Here is a 23,647-nt window from a genome sequence, read left to right on the forward strand (position 1 = left end):
CCTGACTCGCTCTTAACTTTATTTTTGTATTGAGACATAGCTTATATACTGTAGAGTGCTCTAATTATAAGTATACAAGCTCGATGAATTTTTACATATGTATGTATCCATATGCAAAATATGTATATGTATGGCAATCTGTTTCAAGATATCATGAGCGCTTCCCAGTAGAAACAGAACCCGAGCCCACAAGGCAATGGAAAAGTTGCTAGCAGCCACATTAAACAAGTAAAAAGGGACAGGTGACATTAATTCTAATAATATGTTTCATTTATCCCAGTATGCCCAAAGTATTTTCATTTCAACATGTAATTAATTTAAAAATTTTAATGAGATATTTTACCTTTTTGCTGTTATTTTCCTCAGACTGAAATTCTCTGTGTCTTTTATACTTTCAGTGCATCTCAGTTCGGATTTAGCTCCATTTCAAGCGCTCAAGAGCCACATGCGATGAGCAGCTGCTGTACTGGGCAGTGCAGCTATAAGACATTTCCAGCCCCCATAAGATTCCTTCATTCCCTCTTCTGGTTGGCACCCCTGCCAAGGGTACCTTATTCTGAATTCTATCATCCCCCTTTGGTTCTCTCACCCCAGCACACTTTATTCTTTTCTTTCTCTCTCCCCACATCTGACTTTATCTCCTAAGATCTCTCTTTCTCTGTTCCTCACGGCTGCTCAAAGCAAGAGATGGGAAGTCAGACTGGCTTTAAATCCTGGCTCTACCCCTGTCTAGCACCTGGACAACCTGCTTCGCCTCTTTGAGCCTCTGTTCCCTCACCTGTTAACTGGGGCTCATAATAACAGTGTCCGTCTCCTTGGGCTGTCAGAGTTTGGGGGTAGCACGCAGGTACTGTGTTCCACAGAGAAAATTTCATCACCGAACTGAGCCATGCCTATTTCTCTTTTTCTGCTAGTTTCTTTTCTCTTCCCTCTTGTAATTCTCTCACTCGCTTATTCACCCACACTCTATTCCTCCCTCCTGTGCCTCTGTGTTTGAGCTTTCTCATCTGAGAAGTGGGAATAGATCATTTGATGTGCAATTCCTACCCATGGTAAATGCCTAATGATAAAGATAATACTTTCTCCTCCTTGGCGCCCTCTTTGCCTGGTCTGTCACTCCAGCTACCCTTCTTCCTCGGGCCTCTGTCACCTCTCTCTTCTCTTCCTCTGCACACATTCCCTTTCTCCTCTCCTGTGTCTATCTCCTTTTCCCTCCCTCCCTGCATTCCTCTCTAGCCTTCCTTCTATTCCCAGGCCCCGCAACACCCGTTTCTCCCACCACTCCTGGCCCCGCTGTTCTGAAGGTAGTGGTCAGGGTCTCCCCGACCCTCGGCCTTCTCAAGATGGAGAAGACCCAGCTCGGCCGCCTGCCCCTCCGTGATGCGCAGAGCTTCAGAGGTCACTGTTGCGGCTGTGTTGTTCTGAAGGGCCCTGTCGGCTGCGTCCCCAGGCCGCCTGCAATCATGACAGACCCACAGGCTGCCTTCCCAGGAAAACAAGTCTTTGTTTTCAGCCTCCTTGTGCCTGCCCGGCCCGCCCATCTCAGAGCAGGAAGTGTGGCCCCATCCCCTGTCCCCTGTGGTGATCCGAGGCTAATGAGCAGTCCAGGGCAAGAAAAGCAAACGAGAGAAAGCCGCTCAGAGGCCGGGGGCCCTCGCACTTCCGAGGGGCCCCTCCGGCCCTGGAGGCTGGGTGCAATTCCTGCTTGTTTTCACGCACGTTGAAGGAGGGCTTTGCCGGGAGGACTGCGTTTGGCCCTGTGCTAGCGTTAGTTCAGGGGCCTTTCACAGCCTCCTGTTTCTGGTAACCCCTTTCTAGTGGGGGGACCGCCTCTCCCTCTCCCTGTGGTTCTGATGAGGCTGTCACTCATGGCGCCCCACTCTGGCCGTGTGACCACACCCGACCAATCATAGAACCCCCTGACCTCCTCTGGCCTCCAAGGCTGGTTCCAAGGGTGAAGATTTGACTCCAGACAAGGCTTGCCATTCAGCTTGGTAAATGGGCCCAGGGAGAAACAGGATCCCTGTTTATATTGGAGTTGAAGCTGTAGGAGTATGAGCTTGGGGCTGCCAGTGGTCATCATTCCTACCTGGTATGGACAAATTCAGCACTTTCTAGCTGGGGGGTGGGGGGTGGGGGTTAGGTTGCCTAGCCTCTCTGTGCCTCAGTTTCCTCATCTGTAAAATGGGAGCATTAATAGCACCTACCTCAAAGTTTTATACTGCAGGATGGTGCCTAGCACATAGTAAGAGCTGAGTACGTGATAACCATCATCATCATCATCACCACTTTGAGGGAGCCTGTGCTTGGCAGGAGAGAATGAAGCTTACTCAGGAAGAGGAGCAAAGACCACTTGAGCTGAGAGATGGGGAAGAGGAGGAGAGATAGAAAGCCAAAACTATAGAAGTCTAGAGAGATCTTTGACTACATTGTCTGAGCTCCTGGATCCAACTGTACTTGAAGCCAGAGTCACCCCTGCCTTCCCCGTTTTGTGACCCAGTACATCTCATTCTTTGTGTAACCTACCTCAAGTTAGCTTTCTGTCACTTACAACCAAAAGAGACTCTATAACACTGGCTCTTATACCAGTAGTTCTTGTAATAGTGCTTAGAGGCCCGGAATGTTAGAACTGATTAATATTCCCATCACACAGAACACTGAGGCCCAGAGAGAGATAGTACCTTGCCCAAGATCACACAGCTAGGAAGGATGCACGCCTAGCTATCTGCCTTCAAACCCTACACCTTTAACTGTTTCACATTACAAATGATTACATATAAAAATCACTTCTTTTCCATTCCGCCTTCTGGTCCACTGCCATCCTATTTAATCCGTCTTAATTCATTGTGTCTGTAAGATGTTTCATACTTGCCAGACTGCAAGCAGCAGCTACAACTAACACTTATTGAGTACTTACCATGTGCTGGGCACTGAAGTCAACTCTTTACGTGCATTAGCTCCTCTCTCCTCCTGGGAAGCCTAGCAAGTAGGTCCTAGCATTGGCCTGATTTTACCAGTGAGCAAACTGAGGCATAGACGGATGAAGTGGCCTGCCCCAGGTCACTCAGTAAGAGACAGAGTCAGAATTCAAACCCGGGTCACCTGACTCCAAAGTCCATGCTCTTCCCCATTGTATGAGCGCAGACTCCCGGGCCTTACCAGCTTGGAAGAGAGAGAGCAGGGACTTGAACCCAGGGCCACATTCCTTCCTTCCTTCCTCCTAGACTGCATGTCTTCCCATGGTGCTCTTGGGCCCAACCCAGGAGTCACTGGACAGACCTCTTTCCTCTCTCCTAGCCTTGTCATTTTATAAGCACTTCCTTGTATGCAGACCCTCAGTTCTTAGCACCTTTGGCATCAGGGTTCTCTGTGAGCCACACCTGTGGAAAACCTAGCTGTTTGAGCCACAAGGTCATTTAGCCCAGCCATTCATTCATTCATTCATTCATTCAACAAACACTTGTTAGTCACCCACTGAGTGCCAAACCCTTTGTATTAGTTAGAACTGGAATAAGCTAATAACAGCAAAGAACCCAAAAGAATAGTAGCTTAAATTTAAGAAGTTTCTTTCTTTCTATGTAAAGCCCAAAGATAAGGAATCCAAACCTGGTAATGTGACACCTCCTGGCTCACTGCTTCACCAATCCTAGGGTGTGAGACTCCTCTTCATGGTCCAAAATGGTGTCTAGAGCACCAGCGATCACATCCAAGTTCCAGACAGCAGGATGGAGGAAGGGAGAAGAATAAGGTGAAAGATTCTCTGAAGTTGACACATGACACTTATGCTATATCTTAATGCCACTAAAATGGCACCTAGATGCACAGGAAGCTGGGAGATGTAGTCTTTGTTCAAGATAGCTCTGCATTTAGCTAAAAAATGGAGGACCCTAGTACTAAGGAGGAAGGGGAGAAAGGATGGGGGTGACAGCCAGCAACTAGGGACACACCTTGACTAAGCACAGGGGAAAGATGGTGAACAAGATGTGGCTCTCTGCCCTCACGAAGCTCACAGACTAATCAAAGAAACAGATAGGCAGAAGAATAGTCAAGGTTATTGAGCATGTGCTCTGTGCCAGGTACTTCTCAAGGGGTCTCAAAGGTTTTAGACTCAGGACCTTTTTTTAAAAGTATTGAAGACCCTAGGGGCTGGCCCTGTGGCCTAGTGGCTAAGTTTGGTGCACTCGGCTTCAGCAGCCCGGGTTTGGATCCCAGGCACAGACCTTCACCACTCGTTGGCAGCCATGCTGTGCTAGCGACCCATATACATACTAGAGAAAGAGTGACACAGATGTTAGCTCAGGGCCAATCTTCCTCAGCAAAAAGAAAAGAAAGTATTGAAGACCCTAAGGAACTTCTGTTTACATGGATTATAGGACAATGGCATTTAATGTTGTGGTGTGTCCCGTCTTGTTTTAAGCTCTTTACTTATGTTGCTTATTTTGCTGACAAGAGAGGACTTCTAAAGTGGCCTCTGGGGCCAGCCTGCCTGGGTTCAAATTCTGTCTCTGCCACCTCCCAGCTGTGTGACCTAACCTCTCTGTGCCTGAATTTACTCCTCTGTGAAATGGAGATAGTGATAGCTCCTATCTCATAGGTTGTTGTAAGGATTAAATGAATTAATACCAAGTGCTGAGAACGGCACCTGGCAAGTAAGAAGCCCTCGGTGTGTATATTTGCTGTGAGTGACATCACAACACTCTGAGGGACATATGACTATCTCCAGTTTGTAGATGAGGACACCGAGGCCCACTTACCCATTCAGCAGATGTGTCTGGAGCACCCTCTTTGGTGCCAAGCGCTATCCTAGATTCCACAGACAGAAGCAGTGTCAGAAAGATGCAGAGCCCCTGCCTTCCAGGAGCTTAGATTCTCTTAACAAAGAAATATAGACCCTGTTGGGGAGTGAGTGCAATAAAGGAAATGAAGGCAGGATACAGAGGGTGGGGAGGTCAGGGAGGAGTGGGGGGCCCAGGGGTGCTATTTTATCTACATTGTTCAGCGGTCCTTCCCGACAAGGTGCCGTTTGTCCCAATACCCAAGGGAAGTGAGGGGGCCAGCCTGGTGGATATCAGGAAGGAGGGTATTCCAGGGAGAGGGAAGGGCAAGTGCAAAGGCCCTGAGGCAGAACTGTGCTTGGCTTGATTGAGAAATAGGCCCCATCAGACTTGTGGGCAGGATCTTATAGGATCTGGAGGACAGGGCAAGGGTTTCAGATGTCACTATGAGTGGGATGGATGGAAGACATTGGCAGGTTTGAGCCTGGGGCTGATTTGATCTGCCTTGTGTTTTGAAAAGCTCATTTTGGATATGGTGTGAAGATACACCACAGGGACGGAAGCAGGGGTCACTTGGGAAGCGGTTTCCAGTGGTTTCCTAACTGTAGGCAGGTCGGATGTTGGCTAGAGAAAGAGGAGAATCAGGGATGCTGAGGACTCTTTTCCTGGCTTGCAGACGGCCATCTTCCTGCCATGTCCTCACATGGCGGAGAGAGGGAGAGAGAATGCTCTGTGTCTCTCCTTGTAAGGGCGTGAATCCCATTCATGAGGGCTCTGCCCTCATGACCTGATCGCCTCCCAAAGGCCCCACCATCACACTGGGGTGGGGCTTCAGCATGTGGATTTTGTAGGGACACAGTTCCATCCGTATGAGCAGCTGAGCAACCTTAGATGAGTACTTTAGTTCTTTTTCTTTCTTTCTCTTTTTTTGGCTTAAAACAACCGTTTTCTTATTCCCCATGATTCCATGGGCCAAGAGTTCAGTCAGGGCACACGGGACAGCTGGTCTCCAGGTGATGTCCGCTGGGGCAGGACGGCTCGCACGTCTGACGCCTCGGCTGACTTGGCTGGAATGACTTGCCTGGGGTGCTTCGGGGAGGCCTCAGTTCTCAGCGTTGGCTGGGTGCTTTGCTCCTTCTCTGTGTGGTCTCAGAGCCTCTCCCTGTCCACATGGCGTCTTCACGTGGCCTCTCCTTGTCGCTCGGGCTTCGTGAAACGTGGCAGCTGGAGGAGGAAGCACAAGCACGAGGAAGGCGGTGACAGCTGCCCGCTCTCCGGAGGCCTGGGCTCAGAGGTCCCAGGTGGCACCTCTGCCTCATTCTCGTGTTCCTTACTTCTTCTGAACCTGCGGCTTCTCGTCTCTAGAAGGCGGCGACAGTAACAATGCCCACATCCCTGGATTATCATGAGCTTCATTGCCAGCTCTGATCACTACCAGGCCCTTCCTGGGTACCCGTATTTTAGGTTCATTCGCTCGTTTAACCCTCACGGTCACCTTGGGGAATTGGAGCCTGTTGCGCTGGCTTCTGAGAGCCGATGGTTCAATTTCAGGAAATTTGCGACCAGTTGTTAAACCCTAGGTAGCTTGAAATTGGCATATTGGGAGTATTTACACCACGGAAATTGGTGAACACACAATCAGGACCTCTTTTTTTGTTTTCAGAAAGCTGATTTGCCAGCACACCACTGTACGTGTGTGGTGTGTGTATGTATGTGTGTGTATATATGTGAATATTATGTATCTTTGTGTTCAACCCCACTTACAGATGAGGAAACTGAGGCTCAGAGAGGTTAAATTATTGTCCAAAATCAACCAGTTTAACAGGTGGCAGATCTGACCTTGGAGCCTCAAATTCCATGCCCTTGACTGCTGAGCTGTCTTGCTTCTGTAGCTGAGAAAAGGAGTATAAAAGAAATTCGTGAACAGGCAAAGCTGTATAAATATTCATTCTTAACCTTGATGCAGAAAAAATCTTTCATCCCTGTCTGTCCATTCTTTAGACATTTACACTGCTAACAACTGATTATGTCTCGCCTGCCTTCCTCCTCACCCCCGTAATTCTTCAAATCACCTTTCCCCTGTAGGCACATTCTCAAAAATTCTCCTTCTCTATTCATTTCTTCGACTTCCCAGCATCCTGCTCTCCTTGATTTACCAGCCCTTTCCAGACTCAGCTCTCTGTTGTTTCCTTGTTTCCCATCTTGTCCCGCCCCCATCCTAGCAGTAAGGAAGTCAGAACGGAATCCGCCCTCCTGCCCCCTTTATCAGAATCCCAGCAGAGAACCATCCGCACCCCAGTCCTGTAGCAGTTGCTACTGTTCCCCCTTCACGGGTGGCAGGGAGGCCAGACGGCTCACAATCTGATGGCTTTCCTTGTTCTCTGCCACCCCAGAGAAACCACACATTCCATGTAGTGGTCATCAGAAATTACACGCTTAAGAAACCTGGAATTATAAAACTGCTTAATTAGAGAGAGATGGTTTCACTGGGATATGCCCAGTTTTCCCTGGTGATTTATCTCCAAGTGGCCCGCCCCCCAGCAGCTAATTGCTGCCTTAGCATGCTGCCACACAGGCACTCACTCCCTTTGTTTTATTTTTTGTGACCTTGATACTTGCTTATCAAGTTGTCTCTTCGATCTTCCAGCTCTTCTCCATCAGCCAACTCTAGGATGTCGGCGTGAGTGATGAGGGTGGAATCTTTAGCTTCAGAGGTCCCCCGTTATTAAATGAGTACCCACTATGTTCTAGATGCTGGAGATGTGACCAGGAGCCAGATTATCTTTGCACTTATGGGGCTCGCAGTCCAGTGGGGGAGACAGATACAAAAATAACTTTTTAAATATTATGAGAAATGCTCTGAAGGACTGATTTAGAGGATGTAACAGGAGCACCTAATTTAATTAAGGAGTTGGGGAAGGCTTCTCAGAGGAGGTGACAGTTAGCTGAGACCCAAAAGGTAAACAGGTGTTAGCTCGGCAAAGAGTAGGGGACCAGAATTCTGTCTGCAGAAGAAGAGCTTGTGTACGTAGGAAAGCAACTGAAAGAAGGACCAAGAAGCTAGTGCCTGAGCCCGCTCTGAAATTCTGGAGACGTCTTGGAGTCCCCATCATGACTTGACTCATGTAGGTTCTGATGTTCTAGACCGGGGCTTGACAAACCATGGGCCACAGATCGAATGTGTCCAAAACCTCTTTTTATAAATAAAGTTCTATTGGAACACGGCATGCCCATTCGTTTACCTGTTGTCTGTAGCTGATTTTGTGCTACAGAAGCAGAGGGAAATGGTTGTGACGGACACTGTATGGCCTCAAAGCCAATTCTTCACCCTCTGGCCCCTTGCAGGGAGATTGCCGGCCCCTGTTCTAGACGCACTCGGCAGGCAAGTGGGAAGCCTGGGGTCTGGACCAGGGAGCCAACCCACAGCTAATGGAGCCTGAGAATTGGGGGATCCAAAGACAGTGACCAAGGCTAGATAATAGCAGTAATAATAAGATGGTAGGTGACAGGATCTGAGCCCAGGCTGTCTGGCTCCCTAGGCTGCACCCTTACCACCAAGCCAAGCTGGTTGTGCAAGGTTGTGCTGGTTGTGCAAGGTTAGCCTGAGAGGAGACAGCAGGGTCTGTCCCCAAAGTCAGCAGGATGCCAGCCTGCAGGGGTTCCCAGAGACACAGGGACATGAGACCTTTCATGAGGGGGCTGTGTCCTCGCCTGCCATGAGGCCAGGCAGGCTGAGCAGGGGGCTGCCCACCAAGACGGCATGGGGCCGTTCACCATCCTTTCCATCACCTCTGGGCTTCTCGAACACCCTTTCCTACCTCGTCCTCCCCTCATTTTCTACACCAGCCTGGTTCCTACTTATCCATTAAAATAGTGCTTCTCAAGCTTGAATGTGTGCAAAAAACATTGTTCAGTTGCAGCTTCTGATTCAGCAGATCTCGGGTGAGGCCTAAGATTTTGAATTTCTTACAAGCTCCCAGGTGATGCTGATGCTGTTGGTCCATGGACCACACTTTGAGTAGCAAGTCTTTTAAGATCAGCCTAGATGACAGCTTCTCTTAGAAGACTTACCTAATTAGTCCTCCACCCCGACTAGTACCCCGTGCCTCAATTCTGGGGCCTGTCGTGCTTACCTCTAGCAGAGTTCTACCACACTGGATTGTAATAATTTGCTTAGTGTCTATCTTCCTCCTTGGGTAGTGAGCTCCCTGAGGACAAGGGTGAGGTCTTTGTTATCTTAGTATCACCATAGCCTAGCATTGTGTCTGGTACATAGTAGGTGTCCAGTAATGGAAGAAAGAGAGAGAGGGAAGGAGGGGAGGGAGGGAGCATCAATGGATGGGAGAAAAAGAGGGAGGGAGGGAAGGAAGAAAGGAAAGATGGATGCACGGATGAATGTAGGGTGGGAGAGAAGGAGGAAAGGAAAGTTCTTTGGAGGTGCACTGAATTCAAGGAGGAGCGACAAAAGCAAGTTAAAGTGGAAGTTGGGAGAGACTGGACTGTTGGTCTAGAATGGAATGGAACATGCAATAGTTGAGAGACCCTGGCTGAGAGCAGTTGAGAGCAATGAGGGAAGCATGGAGCAGCTGAGGTTGGGTAGTTCAGGAAAACAAAGCTCACAACATGGAGTCTGGGGCCTGCTGTGACGGCGTGGACAGAGTTGGGCAGCCCCAGCCACCCACTGAGGTGCCGCACCATTGCTCCAGCATCCATCACACCATTGGGATGTAAAACAAACATGGTGGCCAGCCCCTACATCTCTGCTCCCCACTCACCTCCACCTTCCCACAGGCTCCAGAGGGAAATTGGTATTTCCCCCCAGGGAATATTTCTGGGGGTCAGAGACTGCTAGGAGTCTGGAGGGGTCCCTTGGAAAATGATGACGTCACAATGGGGGGACAGCCAAACTGTCACAAAGGTCAGGCTTTGGGGTGAGTGGAGGACCGGATGCCCTTCCTTGGTCCTTAACAGATGGAAGGTGTCCCCTTCTGAGTGAGCCACGCCCAGCCCGTAAAGACAGAATATTAGATTATTATGTAGATATAAAGGCTCCACCTATATCCCACACATGATCCTTTTGATGGATATACAACGTATTTTTAAAACCATTTTTTCCCCTCTAATTTAAACATATGCTCAGTACAAAAAACTTGGAAAAGGCAGACAAACACAAAGAAAATGAGTATTTCTGCATTCTGCATCTTTTCCACTTGAAATTATGGTATGAGCATTTCCCTGGGTCAATGGATATTCTTCGCCAGGATGACTTCTTTGTTAGCTTTTTATTTTGAAATAATTTTAGACTTAAAAGAAAAGTTGCAAAAATAGTACAGAGAGTTCCCATTGACTCTTCACCCAGCTTCCCCTCACGTTACCATCTGATACAACCGTTTTACAATTAGCAAAGCCAGGAAGTTAGCATGGATACTGTTAGTATTAACTAAACTGCAGACTGTGTTCAGATTTTGCCAATCGTCCCATTAACCAGCATTGAACCCGAGATCCCAGGTTGCATTTATTTGTCTTATCGCCTTAATCCTCTCCCATCTGACAATTCCTTGGTCTTTTCCTTGTCTTTCGTGACCTTAACACTTTCGAAGAGTGCTGGACGGTTATCTGGTAGAATGGCCCTCAATTTGGATTTGTCTCTGTTTTCATGATTCAGTTGAGGTTATGAGGCTTTGACCAGAAAACCACAGAGGTGGTACTGTGTTCTTCTCAGTGCATCATATCACGGCGTTCTGGCTGTCGGTGTGACCTGTTGCTGGGGACGTTAACCTTGATCACTTGGTTAACGTGGGATGTGCTGGGTTTCATCAACGTGAAGTCGCTATTTTTCAGGATAATATTTGAATGGCTGTGTGGCTTTCCATTATGGATCGCTACCACAAAAATTAGATGCTCTCTTTGTACGTTTAGTTTGTTCCTTTTGTCTGTTATGTTACGAAGAAGGCTACAGTGACTATTCCTGTCGGCCATCTTGGCGCACATCCCTTACTATTTTGTTAGGATAAATTCCTAAAAGTGGAATTGCTGGTGCAAAGATTATTTACATTTTTTAGGCAATACATGCCTGGGGTGGGGCTGTTTGTTTCTATGTTGGATGGTTTCTTTGTTCTAATCATCTTTATTGAGGTCTAATTTAAATTCAATAAAATGCCCAGATTTGAAGCATATATTTCAATGAGTTTTGGCAAATGTATCCATTCATGTAACCATCTTCCCAATTATGATATAAAATATTTCTATCACTGCCTCAAATTCCTTGATGTCCCCTTGCGGTTGGTCTTCCCTCCTCACTCCAGGCAACCCCTCATCTGATTTCTATCGCTCCAGGTGAGTGTTACCCCTTCCAGGACTTCATATAAATCAGCGTTATACAGCATTTAGTCTTTTATGACTGTCCCCTTTGATTCGACATCACATCGGTGAGATTCATCCGTGTTGTTGTGCATATTGGCCATTTGTCCATGTTTATTGCTGAGTAGTATCCTGTTATGTAAATATACCACCGTTTGTTTATTCATTCCTCCACTGATGGACGTTGGGGCGGTTCCCAGTTCGGGGATGTTATGAATAAAGCTGCTGTGAACATGAGCCTACGAGTGGACATATGTTTTCACTTCTCTTGGGTACTTCCTAGGAGTGGAATTTCTGGGTCATAAGTAAGTGTGTGTTTAACTTTATTAGACGTGACGGGGTGGGGTTATTTCATCTCCATTTTATAGCACAGGCCACAGAAAGCTTGAGGGACTCGCCCAAGGGCGAAAGGAAGGAAGGGAAATAGAATTCGTTGAGCTCTGCTCTGTGCCAGCCACGATGCTGGGGGCTTTCCTGTTTAACTCGCGTAGTCAGTGCAATCCTGAAAGGTAGGAATTGTGATTCCTATTCTGTAGATGGGGAAACTGAGGCTCACGAAATGCGGCAAGATAAGCTTCAAACCTGGCCCCATCTGAGTCCCCAGGTCTCTGTTCTTTCACCGGATATCATCCGGTCTCCTTGGAGACAGTAGACAATGGAGCTGGGAAGGAGAGCGCAGATGCCCCTCCCCACCTCTTGACTTGCCCTCACCCGCATCCTGTGGTCCATCCTGCTGTGCCCGAGGGCGGTCGCCTGTGATGCCTGCAGGGGTCAGTCCTCCAGAGACGAGGGTGACCTGTGTGCAGGGGCAGGGACTGTGCCCCACATTTGGCTTTGAGCCCTCAAAGCCACAGCAGGCACCGGGAGTGACCCGTACTCCAACCGTCAACCGGAGGGGTAGAGTTTCGCCCTGCCGGAAACCTGATCCTCGGAGCTCCGATCTCCTGGGCTGGTGGGCAGCGGGTGAGGCAGCGGGCAGGGGCTGCGTCTCCCTGGCCATCTCGCCGGCGCATTAGGAGCCTGGCTGAGTGCTTTCCAAGCTGATTAATGGCCTGCCTGTGACCTGGAATGTCATTACTGCTCGGGACCCCCCCCCCCACAGCTGGGTCCTTTGGGTCTTTATCGCTAATAATAATTGATGCCTTCTGTGTGGTTGCAGGCAAAGTTCTATCTGGTCATCGAGGAGTTGAGCCAGCTGTTCCGATCACTTGTCCCCATCCAGCTGTGGTATAAATACATCATGGGTGATGACTCCTCCAACAGCTACTTCCTAGGAGGGGTCCTGATCATTCTCTACAGCCTCTGCAAGGTGAGGTGGCTGTGAGGCTGGAGGGTCGGCCTGAGGAAGACCACATCCACTAGCCGGGCCCAGGGGCAACTGGAGAGCCTGGAATAACCACCCTAAGCTCTCTTTTTAATTGAAGTAAAATTCACACAACACAAAATTACTAACCATCTTATGGTGGACAGTTCAGCGGCACTGAGCAGACTCACAATGTTGTTCAACCACTGTCTCTATCTCTGTCCAAGACATTTTCATCACCCCCAAAAGCAACCCTGTACCCATTTAGCGGATTCTCCCCCATTCCTCCCCTCCTCTCTCCCCAGCCCCTGGCAATCACCAGTTTTTCTGTCTCTCTGGATTTTCCTACTCTGGACATTTCATATAATTGGGATCAGACAGTATGTGACCTTTGGAAGCTGGCTTCTTTCACTTTGCATAATATTTCCAAGGTTCATCCACATTGTAGCATTGTAACTCCTTATTATGGTTAAATCCACCCTAATTTCTTGCCTATGAAGCTCACCATATGCTATCCTTTCACATCTTCATAGCAACCCCTCAAGCTACATACCTCAGAAACTGAGGCTCAGAGAGAAGTAACTTGCCCAGTGTCACTCAGTAAACACAGAATGAGCACCCAACCCAGACAGGCTGCCTGCAAAGCCTGGAGCTCTTAACCCAGAGAGCACACTGCCACTGAATTTCTTTGCTATTCCTCTTAAATTGCACATCTCCTTAACTGCACAGATCAGTGTGGAGCACTTCTCTTTTCATCATTAGTACAAATCAGTTTTCCACCCTAACAATAAATACATCTTCCTCTTTCTTTTTCCTTCTCTAATTCTGGCCTTAGAGAATCCTGGGGAAATGCATGTCTTCTCTTTCATTCCTTCCAGCAGGACTAGCCAGGCAATCCATGCAGTGTCATCCACTGGGGCTTGGCTGGCCTGCTCATTCTGATCTACTGGCCATGGCTGACTGGAGTGCTGGATGGAGGAGGATTATCAGGCCCTGACTGGGCTCAGAAGAAGAGTGCTGTGATCGATTAGCAATGCCTGCCTTGGGCTTGGGAGGGGGAAAATGCAGTATGCATGCCGTGTATTTTCTCTCCTGGCCCAGATAGCAGGGAGACTGTTGATGTAAGGCAGCAAGACAAAAGCTGAGCACTGATGGGATGAGGCGTCTCACATGGGAGGAAGTGCCCTGAAAATATTCAGAGTTAAAGACGAGGGGGTCAGTGGGGGTGTTCAGGAGTGGTGAGAGTGATCCTGAGCAAGCCTCGGATACTTCTCAGCCGTCCTCCGCTCTCCTTGCAGTCCTTCGACATCTGTGGCCGTGTGGGCGGGGTTAGGAAAGCCCTGAAGCTTCTCTGCTCCTCTCAGGTGAGTTGGCTTCGGAGGCTCCCGGCTGAGTTCCCGGGAACCAGATCTCGCGGTGTTTCTAAGGGTGTCGCCCCAGCGAGGGTCCACAGCTGCGTTTCGCTCTCCCCTCTCTCAAGCAGAATTACGGCGTCCGCGCCACCGGGCAGCAGTGCACAGAAGCTGGCGAGATCTGTGCCATCTGCCAGGCTGAGTTCCGGGAGCCTCTGATCCTCATGTGCCAGGTGAGCAGGACTGGGCGGGGCCGTCGACACAGGCTGGGGGCCCGCGGGGCCCGCACCACACGGGAGCCCCACGTGCATGTCCCATGATCCAACTTCGAGGCTCTGGATGGGTCTTCGCGAGCAGTGTCGACAAGACTAGAATCAGTCAGACCCGGGTTCCAGTCTCAGCTCTGCCTCCTAGCTGGCTGGCCTTGGGCAGGTTACTTCACCTCTCTGAGCCTCGGTTTCGTCGGTAAAATGTAGAAAAGGAAAAATTCAGTGTGGCATAGTGTCGCAATATCCCAAGTGTGACTCTCCAACAGCACTCTGCACCCTGGGTGCCTTGGTCCCTCTCCCTGAGCCTTGGTTTTTCTCATTTCTAGAATGGGGATCGTAAAGAATGCCTACTTCGCAGGGCTGTTCTTGTGATGAAATGAGATCGTCTCTGGAAAGAGCTGAATTTGAATTATTCAGCCATAAAATGTTGCTATGATTTAATTATTATCATCAGCATATTATTACCATTTGTATTCATTATTAGTGGTGGGTCACCAACCCACGGTGATAAGTACTAGTCAGTCCCTTTTAACGCCCTAAATGTGTCCCTTCTCCATGCGACATCAGGGCTAAGATGTCAGTTCAGCAAATGCGCATGAGTCAAAGCATCCTATTAGACACCCAGGAGGGGAGGCAGAGGGCACACGGACCCTGTCCGCTCCCCTGGAAGCTCACGGTCTCCCTGGGGAGCCAGGCACATACATAAAGAACTGTGAAACAGGCAGGCGGTGAGAAGTGCTGTGTAAGAGAGAGTCGTGCAGCGTCCCCGGGGACCGGGACAGAGAGCAGGGCTTTGCAGCTGGGAAGGCTTTCTGGAAGAGGCAGAGCCCGCAAACTAGAAGGTGTGAGAGAGCATGTGGCTCCCCCCACCCCAATCACCTTCGGGGGGTGAGAGGACAGGAGGTGGGGTCCTTTTTTGGCATCAGCAAATTTCTTGGTTTTTGACTGTTTAGGGATTTTAGGAGGTTTATTTTTCATTTTATTTACTTTTAAATTGAGAACATATTTGCACAACTCAAAATTCACCAAAGAGGTTAAGGAGTCATGATGGCTAAATGCAGTGTGGGACCTGGGTTGGGTCCTGGAGCAGAGAAAGGACATGAGGAGAAAAACTAGTTGGATGAAATCTGAATAAAGTCTCGAGTTTAGTTGATAGTAACATATCAGTGTGGGTTTCTTAGCTTTGACAAACGTCCCACGGCCATGCGAGAGGATAGCATTAGCGGGAACTGAAACTGGGTGAGGGGTATACAAGGACCTCCTTACTCTCTTTGCAACTTTTCTGTCAGTCTCAAATTATTCCAAAATACAAAGTTCGCTTTTAAAAATGTTGTAAAGATACAAAAAGGAAAGAGTGACAGGTCTCCTGTCCCCAGCCCCCTAAGTACCCACGCACGCAACCATTGTCAGTTTCTGTTATATCTTCCCAGAAATATTTATAGAATTTAAATATATATGTATGCACACGTGAACGTGTCTTTTTCAAAAAGACATAAGTTGTAGCATACTCTACCCAAACTGCATTCTGCATCTTTCCTTTTTGACTTGAAACGCTGTCTTAAAAGATTTCTCCTTATTTGCATATCACCCCATTTTGTGGATAGACCACAATTTATTTAACCATTCTCCTATTGATGGGCGTTTAGGAGCTTCTGATCTTTTGTTATGACCAATGTGACTGTGGTGAGAGGTCAGATGTGGGGAGATCTGTAGCACCTACCTGGGCCCGTGGTGTTAATTAAATGAGTTAATTCAAGCGGAGCCTTTAGAACCACACCTGGCACACGGTTAGGATTCAATTAATATCAGGTCTTATTGGCACGCATTCCGTTTCACACACGTGCTAGCTCTTGGTAGGATAAATTCCTAGCAGTGAAATTACCAGGTCAGAGGGTGTACAGATTTGACAGATATTGCTAAATTGCCCTCCATAAAGAGTGTATCCATTTACACTCCCAGTACGGAGCGCGACACGGCCTCTCGCTCCCCTCCCTCGCCAACGCTCTGCGTTATCAAGCCTTTTTTGAGCTTTGCCAATCTGGCAGGTGACAAGTGCTATCTCCGTGCAGTTTTAATTTGCTTTTCCCTAATTATGAGCGGGGTTGCGCATCTTCTCACATATGCTTCAGAGCCATCTGCATTTCCTGCTCAGGAGCACTGATTATTTGAACGTGGCCTCAAGAAAGTCTTTCTCCTCCCTTCCTGACAATCTCTCCAAGCCTCAGTCTGTCTGTCTCTCTCCCATCCTTCTCCTGGTACTGGACTAGAACTCGGGAGGGGTTGGACAAGACGCTGTTGTCCCTGATCTAGAAGCAAGGGCCACAGCCACTGGTGGTTGAAGCCCACAGGCATGGCTAGGCCTTACACGTGGCTCAGTCCTGCTCTGCTCCTGTGAGCCAGGCCTGGAACGGCAGCGATGACTTCCCCAGGTGAAAGGGCCTCGAGACTCCTAAATGCAGTGAATGAAGAACAAATGGATGAGTGAGTCAGATGTCACTTCCTCAGTAGAGGCTTCCCTGATGCTGCTTCCCCAGGCTAGCTTGCTCCCAGCCACACAACCACACAGATTCCTGTGTTCTTCCATCCGAGCACTTAGCACAGTGGTTGGCTGGATAGTTGATTGGGCATCTGGTTGTGTAAGGTCTGTCTCCTGTTTGCCAAATTGTAAGCAGCTTGAGACTGGTGACCATGTCTGTCTTGTTTAGCTTGTCACAGTACTGACTCAGTAAATATTGGATGGATGGATGGATGAAAGGAATAGGATGGATGGAAGGAATAGGATGGACGGATGGATGGATGGGAGGAATAGGATGGATGGATGGATGGATGGAGAAGAAGGATGGAGGGAGGGAGAGAGGGAAGGATGGAGGGAGAAATGGATAGACGGAAGGAAGGATTAGGATGGATGGATGGATGGAATAGGATTAGGATGGTGGATGGATGGAATGGGATAGATAGAGGGAGGGAGGGAGGGATGGACAGAAGGAATGGATAGATGGAAGGAATGGAGTGAGATGGATGGATGGTTGGTTGGGATGGAGATGGATGGTGGCCAGGTGGAGGGGTGGGTGGATGAGTGCTGAGGTGGGTGGATAGAGGTATAAGTGTGTGGGTGACTGGGTGGATGGGCAAATGGATGGACAGATGGGTGGGTGAAAAGGTGAGCAGATGGGGGAATGGATGGGTGGATGAATGAATGAGTGGGTGGATGGATAGTTGGATAGATGGATGGATGGATCAATGGATAGATGAACAGAAGGACTGATGGATGAGTGGAGGGATGAGGAGCCCACTAGGCTAAAGGAACATCCCACCTGCCCTTCAAAGGGTCATCTAATGAGGCTCAGTGTGTCACTCATACCCACCCCCACCATCACCCCCCAGATTGAAGCTCGTCAGGCAGACGCTGAGCATGCCCAGAGGTTGGACCCCTCCACTCAGACAGTCATTGCCCAGTTAGTCGCTCCGGGGTGTTTATGGCGTGCCTCCTGCAGGCCACAGAAGGTCAGAGAAAAGTCATTTTGGACACAAAGTCAGAAACTTGGCTTCTTTAAAGGACTCCTTGCGAAAGAGGAGAGCCGGAGCGTGTCAGAGAACAAACCATCCTCCCGTTCTGGGTCACTCCGCGGGTACTTGTTTGAGTGGTGACAATGGAAAGGAAAGAGGACAAGAGAATGGGGACTCCAGTTGGTCTTGTGCTTCCGGTGCCCCATGGTGATGCTTTGTGACAGGCTTTCCCCGTTTCCATCCGTACAGACACCTCGTGCGGGAGATCGTAACCCGATTTTACAGAGAAGGAGTTGGGCTCAGAAAGCCTGCTGGGTCTTTGAGCAAGACCTGGAGAGTCTGCTTGGAACTTGGGGTGGGGAATGGCCCATCCCACCCCAGGGGTTCCGTGCCCCATTCCGTGCCCCACACACAGCCAGGGAACAGTTAACAACCCTGTGTCTCCTCCATGGCCATGTCCATAAATCCTCCTGACCCTACACTCCGCAGCCCGAAGGGCCCCTCCTGCACCTCCCTCGGGGGGGGGGGGGGGGGGGGGGGCGTGGGTCCTCCTTTTCCAGGGCCTGGAGGCAGTCCAGGGTCATGGGCTCCTCCACCCGGGCCTCTGGGTGGAAACTCTGTTCTTCGAGTCCCTTAATTTGGCACCAGAGTCTGTCCTGCCTGATTCTCTGAGGAGGAGACTGAGCTGCTGAAGGCCGGGGACCAGGCCTGAATCAGCCCTGTCTCTCCCGCATCCCCCACCTGCCTCCCCCCCCCCAGAAGGCATCCATTTATCAGCCGCATTGACAGAGTCCTGACCCTGCAGGCTCGGGGCGGGTCGGTGGGAATGCGCAGCCGCAGTCCCTGCCCTCCTGGATGCTGCTGGGCCTGCTAAACCCTGGGCCCTGCCCTTCAGACCATGGTGAGAATCGGGCATGGCCTTCAAGGCTCTGGTGGCCTGCTCACCTCCTCTCCCCACTCCCCTACGCCCACCTCACTGTGGCCACATTGGCCGTCCTCGAGTGCCTCAAACACTTTCCCGTCTCAGCTCTGCACTGCTGTCCCCTCCAGCCTAGAATGCTCTATGCCCTCCCCTCTTTTCACCCAGTTAACTCCTACACATGCTTCAGGCCTCAACACAAGTGTTGCTGCCTCCAGGAAGCCTTCCTTAACCACCCCTAGATCAGACTAGTCCCTCTGTTACATACCCCTGTAGCATCACGGAGTTCTCTTTTAGAACACTGTCCACCATTAGGCACCTACTGCATACCATGCTAGGAATGGGTTCACAAGGAGCTTACAGTCTGGCATGGAGAGACAGATAATAAACAATAAACAGACATCATGTAATAATAACTATTACTGTAATAATAGCCCACACTCATGGAACACTTACTATTCGCCAGGCATTGTCCTAGGTGTTTTTTTATTTTTTTGTTTTACGTTTTAAAAAACATTGTTTAGATTCTTATATTATCATTTTCCCCAAACTTTTCATTTTGAAAAATTTCAAAGCTACAGAAAAGCTGAAGGATAGTAGAAAGAACACCCTTTTATCCTTTACCTGGATTCACCAATTGTTAACGTTTTACCAAATCTGCCTTTTCTTGATGTGAATTCTTCCCCCTGAACCTGCTGAGAATGTTGCTGACATTTTGATTCTTTCATCCCTAAATATTTCAGCATACGTCTCCCAAAACAAAGACAGTCTCTCCCACAATTCCACTCTCACACCCAGGAAATTCAAAGTTGATGTGAAATGCCAATATTCAAATATATATTCAGATTTCTCCAATTGTCTTAAAAATGTCCTCCTTATAGGGTCTTTGCCCCCATCCAGGATCCAGTCAAGAATCATCTAGTGTGTTTGATTGTCATGTCTAAGTGCTTTTAATGTTAGTTAATCTTCCTTTGAGGGGAGTACTCTTATCTCCATTTTACAGATGAGGAAACTGAGGCACAGGGAGGTTAAATGGCTTGTCCAAGTTATGTAGCCAGAAAGCTGTGGAACCTATTAATGTTTCCAATCTCCCTGCATTTCTCCTGACCCCTGTGGTCTGTTCTCAGCCCAGCCACCAAAGGGATCTTTTAAAAATGCAAATCGTATCAAGTCACTCCTCTGCTCAAAACCCTGCCATGGCTCCCTCCTTCTCTCGCAATAAAAGCCAGAGTCCTCATAATGGCCCATAAGGCCCTACACAATTTGCACCCCCACATCACCTCTCTGACCTCATCTCCCCCTCCTCCCCCCACCCCCAGTCTCAGCCATACTCTCCTTGCTGTTCCTCCAGCACACCAGGCACACTCCTGCCTCAGGGCCTTTGCACTTGCTGTTCCCACTCCCTGCCGTACTCTTTTCCCAGATAATATCAAGGCTCATTCCTTGGCCTCCTGCGAGTTTTACCCAAATGCCAGCATCTCAGTGAAGTCCTCCAGGCCTCCTGTTTAAGATCACAGCCCTCCTAGGCCCTTGCTACCCCCTTCCCTGCTTTTCCCTCTTACTCCTTACCACTGATATCCTCTACATTTTAGAGATTCATTTTGCGAGGTGTCTCCCCGACTAGACTGCAGCCTCCCTGAGGGCAGGAATTGTCTGTTTTGCTCGCTGCTGTGTCCCCAGCGCCTGGGGCGGAGGTGGGCATGTACCGGACTCTCGGTAAAGCGTCCGGCCGTCTCGATTGCTGTTCCCGCAGCACGTGTTCTGTGAGGAGTGTCTCTGCCTCTGGCTGGACCGGGAGCGCACCTGCCCGCTCTGCCGCTCGGTGGCCGTGGATACGCTGCGCTGCTGGAAGGACGGGGCCACTTCGGCCCACTTCCAGGTGTATTAGGGCTGACGACTGAGGCGTCAGAGCTCCCAGCCCCCCTGGGAGAGGACGGGGTTCCAGCTCTGGGGCCTCCCTGGAAGACAGCCTCGAGCACTTACTCTCCTGCCTCCACCTTTCTCCGCCTCTTTCCCTAAAGCCAGGCCCCGCCCTCCCCACCTGCCCTTCCTCCCTTGCCCTCTGGCATAGTGCGGGCATCCTTCCCCTACAGATGGGGAAGCCTCCAGCTCAGACTTGATCTCCGCCCAGACAGGTCTCCCATCTCCCCTCCAAGGCAAGGAACCAGAATAGACAAGTCCCGCCTGTTGGTTATTTTAACTCCTGGCGGCCTTAATGAGGATGCTGCAAACTGGGGAGGGGCCTAGAGATCACGACCTCCCCACAGTGGTCCAGGGCTGCAGAGTAGAATCACTGTGAAGTATTTTCCCAATACAAATGCTGGGCTCCACCTTATGCCTGCAATAACTAGTGTACCACACACTTAGTGTGAGTCAGGCACGGCCTCCAGCATCCTGCTCGGATGACCTCCTGGAATCCTACAGCAGCCCTATGGTGCAGATACTGTTTCCTCTATTTTACAGATGAGGGAACTGAGGCACAGAGCTCCATGTGGTACCTTTCCCAGGGTCTTCCAGCTGGCAATGGTGGACCACATTTCCCCCCAGGCTTGGCTGACCTCAGAGCCCGCACTCTTAACCACTGTGCTGACCCGCCACTCAGCCCCTGCAGGCATGGGACCCAGCAGGATGTGGTTTTTTTAACAGCACAAGAGGTGATTTTGATGCCCCTTAGTGGCCCAGGTGCACAGCGTGTTCTTTTGGACTGCACTGAGAATGCTAACGGTGAACGCGAGCTCCTGAAATCTCGGTGTGGCTGGGCCATGGAAAGGCTGAGTCCTTAAGATTGCTATTTTGCTGGGCTCTGCCTGGGATGCTCCATCACGTTTGGGTATCAAGAAAGGCCAGCTTTGGTCCAACCACAGATATCCCTGGGTCTCCACACCCATCTTTATTTCTCTCCTCCTCCTCCTGTTCTTGTCCTCTCCCTCACTTAAGCCTTAGGCTTGTCAGCAGCTCCCGTGGCCATCACCTCCCCTGGTAACCTTCAGAGCAAAAGGGACGATCCATGTTATGGATTTTTCCACAAGCCGGGGTGGTAGCATAGAGCACAGTAGCCATCAGTGTGTCTGTAATCTCTATACCAGAGCTACTAATATCTACGACAGAACAACTTCACCCGTGAGACCCTCCCTGCTTTTAAAATCTGGGAGGAGATGGCACAGGTGATCATTTAGAAGCCACTGGAATCTTGCTTGTCCTACCCCTCTCCCAACTCTGTTCTCTCATTGTCACCCTCAGCACAATGGGCTAGCGCCAATGGCATTACAGAGAAAGCAGTCTGTGTGGCTACTGAGCAGATTGGTGAGAACGCCCCAGGAGAAACGGTGGGAGCCTTGCTGCCACCTCGCTCTCAGCCATGCCCACCCCATCCGCAATAAGATTCAGGACATTTGCCCTTATGTGCTATCCAGCCAGGACCTTTTCCTTTGTCTGACATCCCTGGCTCTTTCCTGGTACCCAGCAAGACATCCCTTCCAGGGCAGCACGACGTCTTTCAAGCTCTGTTACTATGGCAATGGCCATGCTGTTACAATCCCATTTGCCTGGATAATCAAGTCGAAAGGGGATGCAGAGGGACACAGGGACAGGTGGATGTGGCTGCTCTGTTCTCCCTGCCTTGAGGAACAACCGAAGGGAAGCAACAGGAGCTTCTGCAACTGGTTTTTATCCGAAAGATCTCCCTGCCTGCAGATGCCATCAAAGAGGCAGGAGAAATTGGAGCCCAAGAAGACTTATTATGGTGCCAGCATGCGACAGAGCAGACAGAGCAGTCTGTTGGGAGTCAGGACTGGAATTCTGATTCCAAACTCTGCATGACTTTGTGAAGTTACTTCACCTCCTGTAGCCATCTCCAGGGTGACAAAACCTAGTTTATTATCTGTTAGAACCAGGGAAACTAACAATGTAGATTACTGGTGAAAACACCAGTGGTTTCGTCAATTACACTCAAGCCACAAATATATATATGTATTCTAACATTCTGCAAATAACGAGCCATGCCCTTGATGCTATAAAGAGTGTCTCATGTAGGGGACACTCGGGGACAAGTGAGAAAGTGAGATAGTTTATTTAGGGTTTTATTTAGTCATTCCCAACTCTCTGGGGGGAAGTCCCATCTGAAGGCTTTCTTTTGGGTGGAACGATTGAACTTCTGCTCTAAGGAGGAACAGCAGCCAGTGCAGAGTTTCCCAGACGTCAGGCTGCGTGTATTCCCCAACACAAGTGTAAAAGCAGCCAAGAGCCACCGTTCAAAGGAAGAACGAAGCCACTCTCCTTCGCCCATCTTGGCTCGCAGCTCACGTATTAGAAGCAGGATTAATCGAGTTTCAGATCAGACTCTCCTGCTCTGATTCACTGACTCACGTTCCGCGAAGTCCTTGCAAATGGCCCCTAATGTAAGAGATCTCAAGCATAATAAATGGGAGAGAATAAAAGGGCACGCTTTGGACCTGGATGAAACAGGTTCCTCACCTTCCTAAGAGGAGAGTGCACGAAGCATTGGGACATGTCCCGGCCACCAAGACTGGGGGCTGGAAAAGGGAAATGGAAAGCGAGTCCTGGAATCTCTTAGTACTTTTGCTCTGGGCTACACCGAGCCACCTTTGGTGTTTTTAATGTCCCCTAAGTTCCCTTCTGCCAATAAATATCATCTGTCAATGAAACTTATGGTTGTGGTCTTGAGTCTCCCCTCTCCTCTTGAAGCCAGGCGGAACTGTGTCAGGACAAAGGCCAAGAAGCACTTCCTGCGGTGGGTGGTCCTCTGAGGTGAGTTTCTCCCCAAAGCTGATCCCGTTGCATTGCACGCGATTTATTAAGGAAGTGCTGCCAGGAGAAACCAGTAAGGGAAGGAGGGAAGCAGGAGAGGGAAGGGGAAGAAGCCAAATAAGAGGGCGACTTTTGGAGGAGTCCCAGCTTGGCTTGTCCCTTCGGGAGCTCTGAAGCATCAGCTGCATCTCAGAGTTTGTCCTGACCCTGAGGTTTTTGTTCTCCCACCCCCACCGTCAATCCTTGGCTATGGGGTGAGGGGGAGGGAATCTCAGATACGCAGGGTCTCCATTGAGGAGGCCCTAAACCTCTGGAGGTGGCAGGTGCCAGCAGAGCGCACAAAGGTGCAGGATGGGACACAGCACTGGGAGAAGGGATCAGAAGGGATCTCCGTG

The 23,647-nt window shown here is 49.7% G+C and overlaps 1 protein-coding gene across 5 annotated transcripts in view; it reads left to right on the forward strand.

Moving 5' to 3' along the window:
- Nucleotides 1-23,152, forward strand: part of RNFT2 (ring finger protein, transmembrane 2) — a 65,130-nt gene extending 41,978 nt beyond the window's left edge. For 4 of the 5 annotated variants that reach the window (XM_070516142.1, XM_014854702.3, XM_070516143.1 and 1 more), the window contains 4 exons: nt 12,295-12,444; nt 13,737-13,802; nt 13,919-14,023; nt 20,239-23,146. In XM_070516142.1, the coding sequence (XP_070372243.1) occupies nt 12,295-12,444; nt 13,737-13,802; nt 13,919-14,023; nt 20,239-20,373 (456 nt within the window). In that variant the 3' untranslated portion in view covers nt 20,374-23,146. Of the gene's footprint in view, nt 1-12,294; nt 12,445-13,736; nt 13,803-13,918; nt 14,024-20,238 lie in introns of all 5 variants that reach the window. The other variant, XM_014854704.3, reaches the window with a different exon arrangement.
- The last annotated feature ends 495 nt before the right edge of the window (nt 23,153-23,647 follow it).

This window comes from Equus asinus, chromosome 8 (genome assembly GCF_041296235.1).
Source record: "Equus asinus isolate D_3611 breed Donkey chromosome 8, EquAss-T2T_v2, whole genome shotgun sequence".
Lineage (NCBI taxonomy): Eukaryota > Metazoa > Chordata > Mammalia > Perissodactyla > Equidae > Equus > Equus asinus.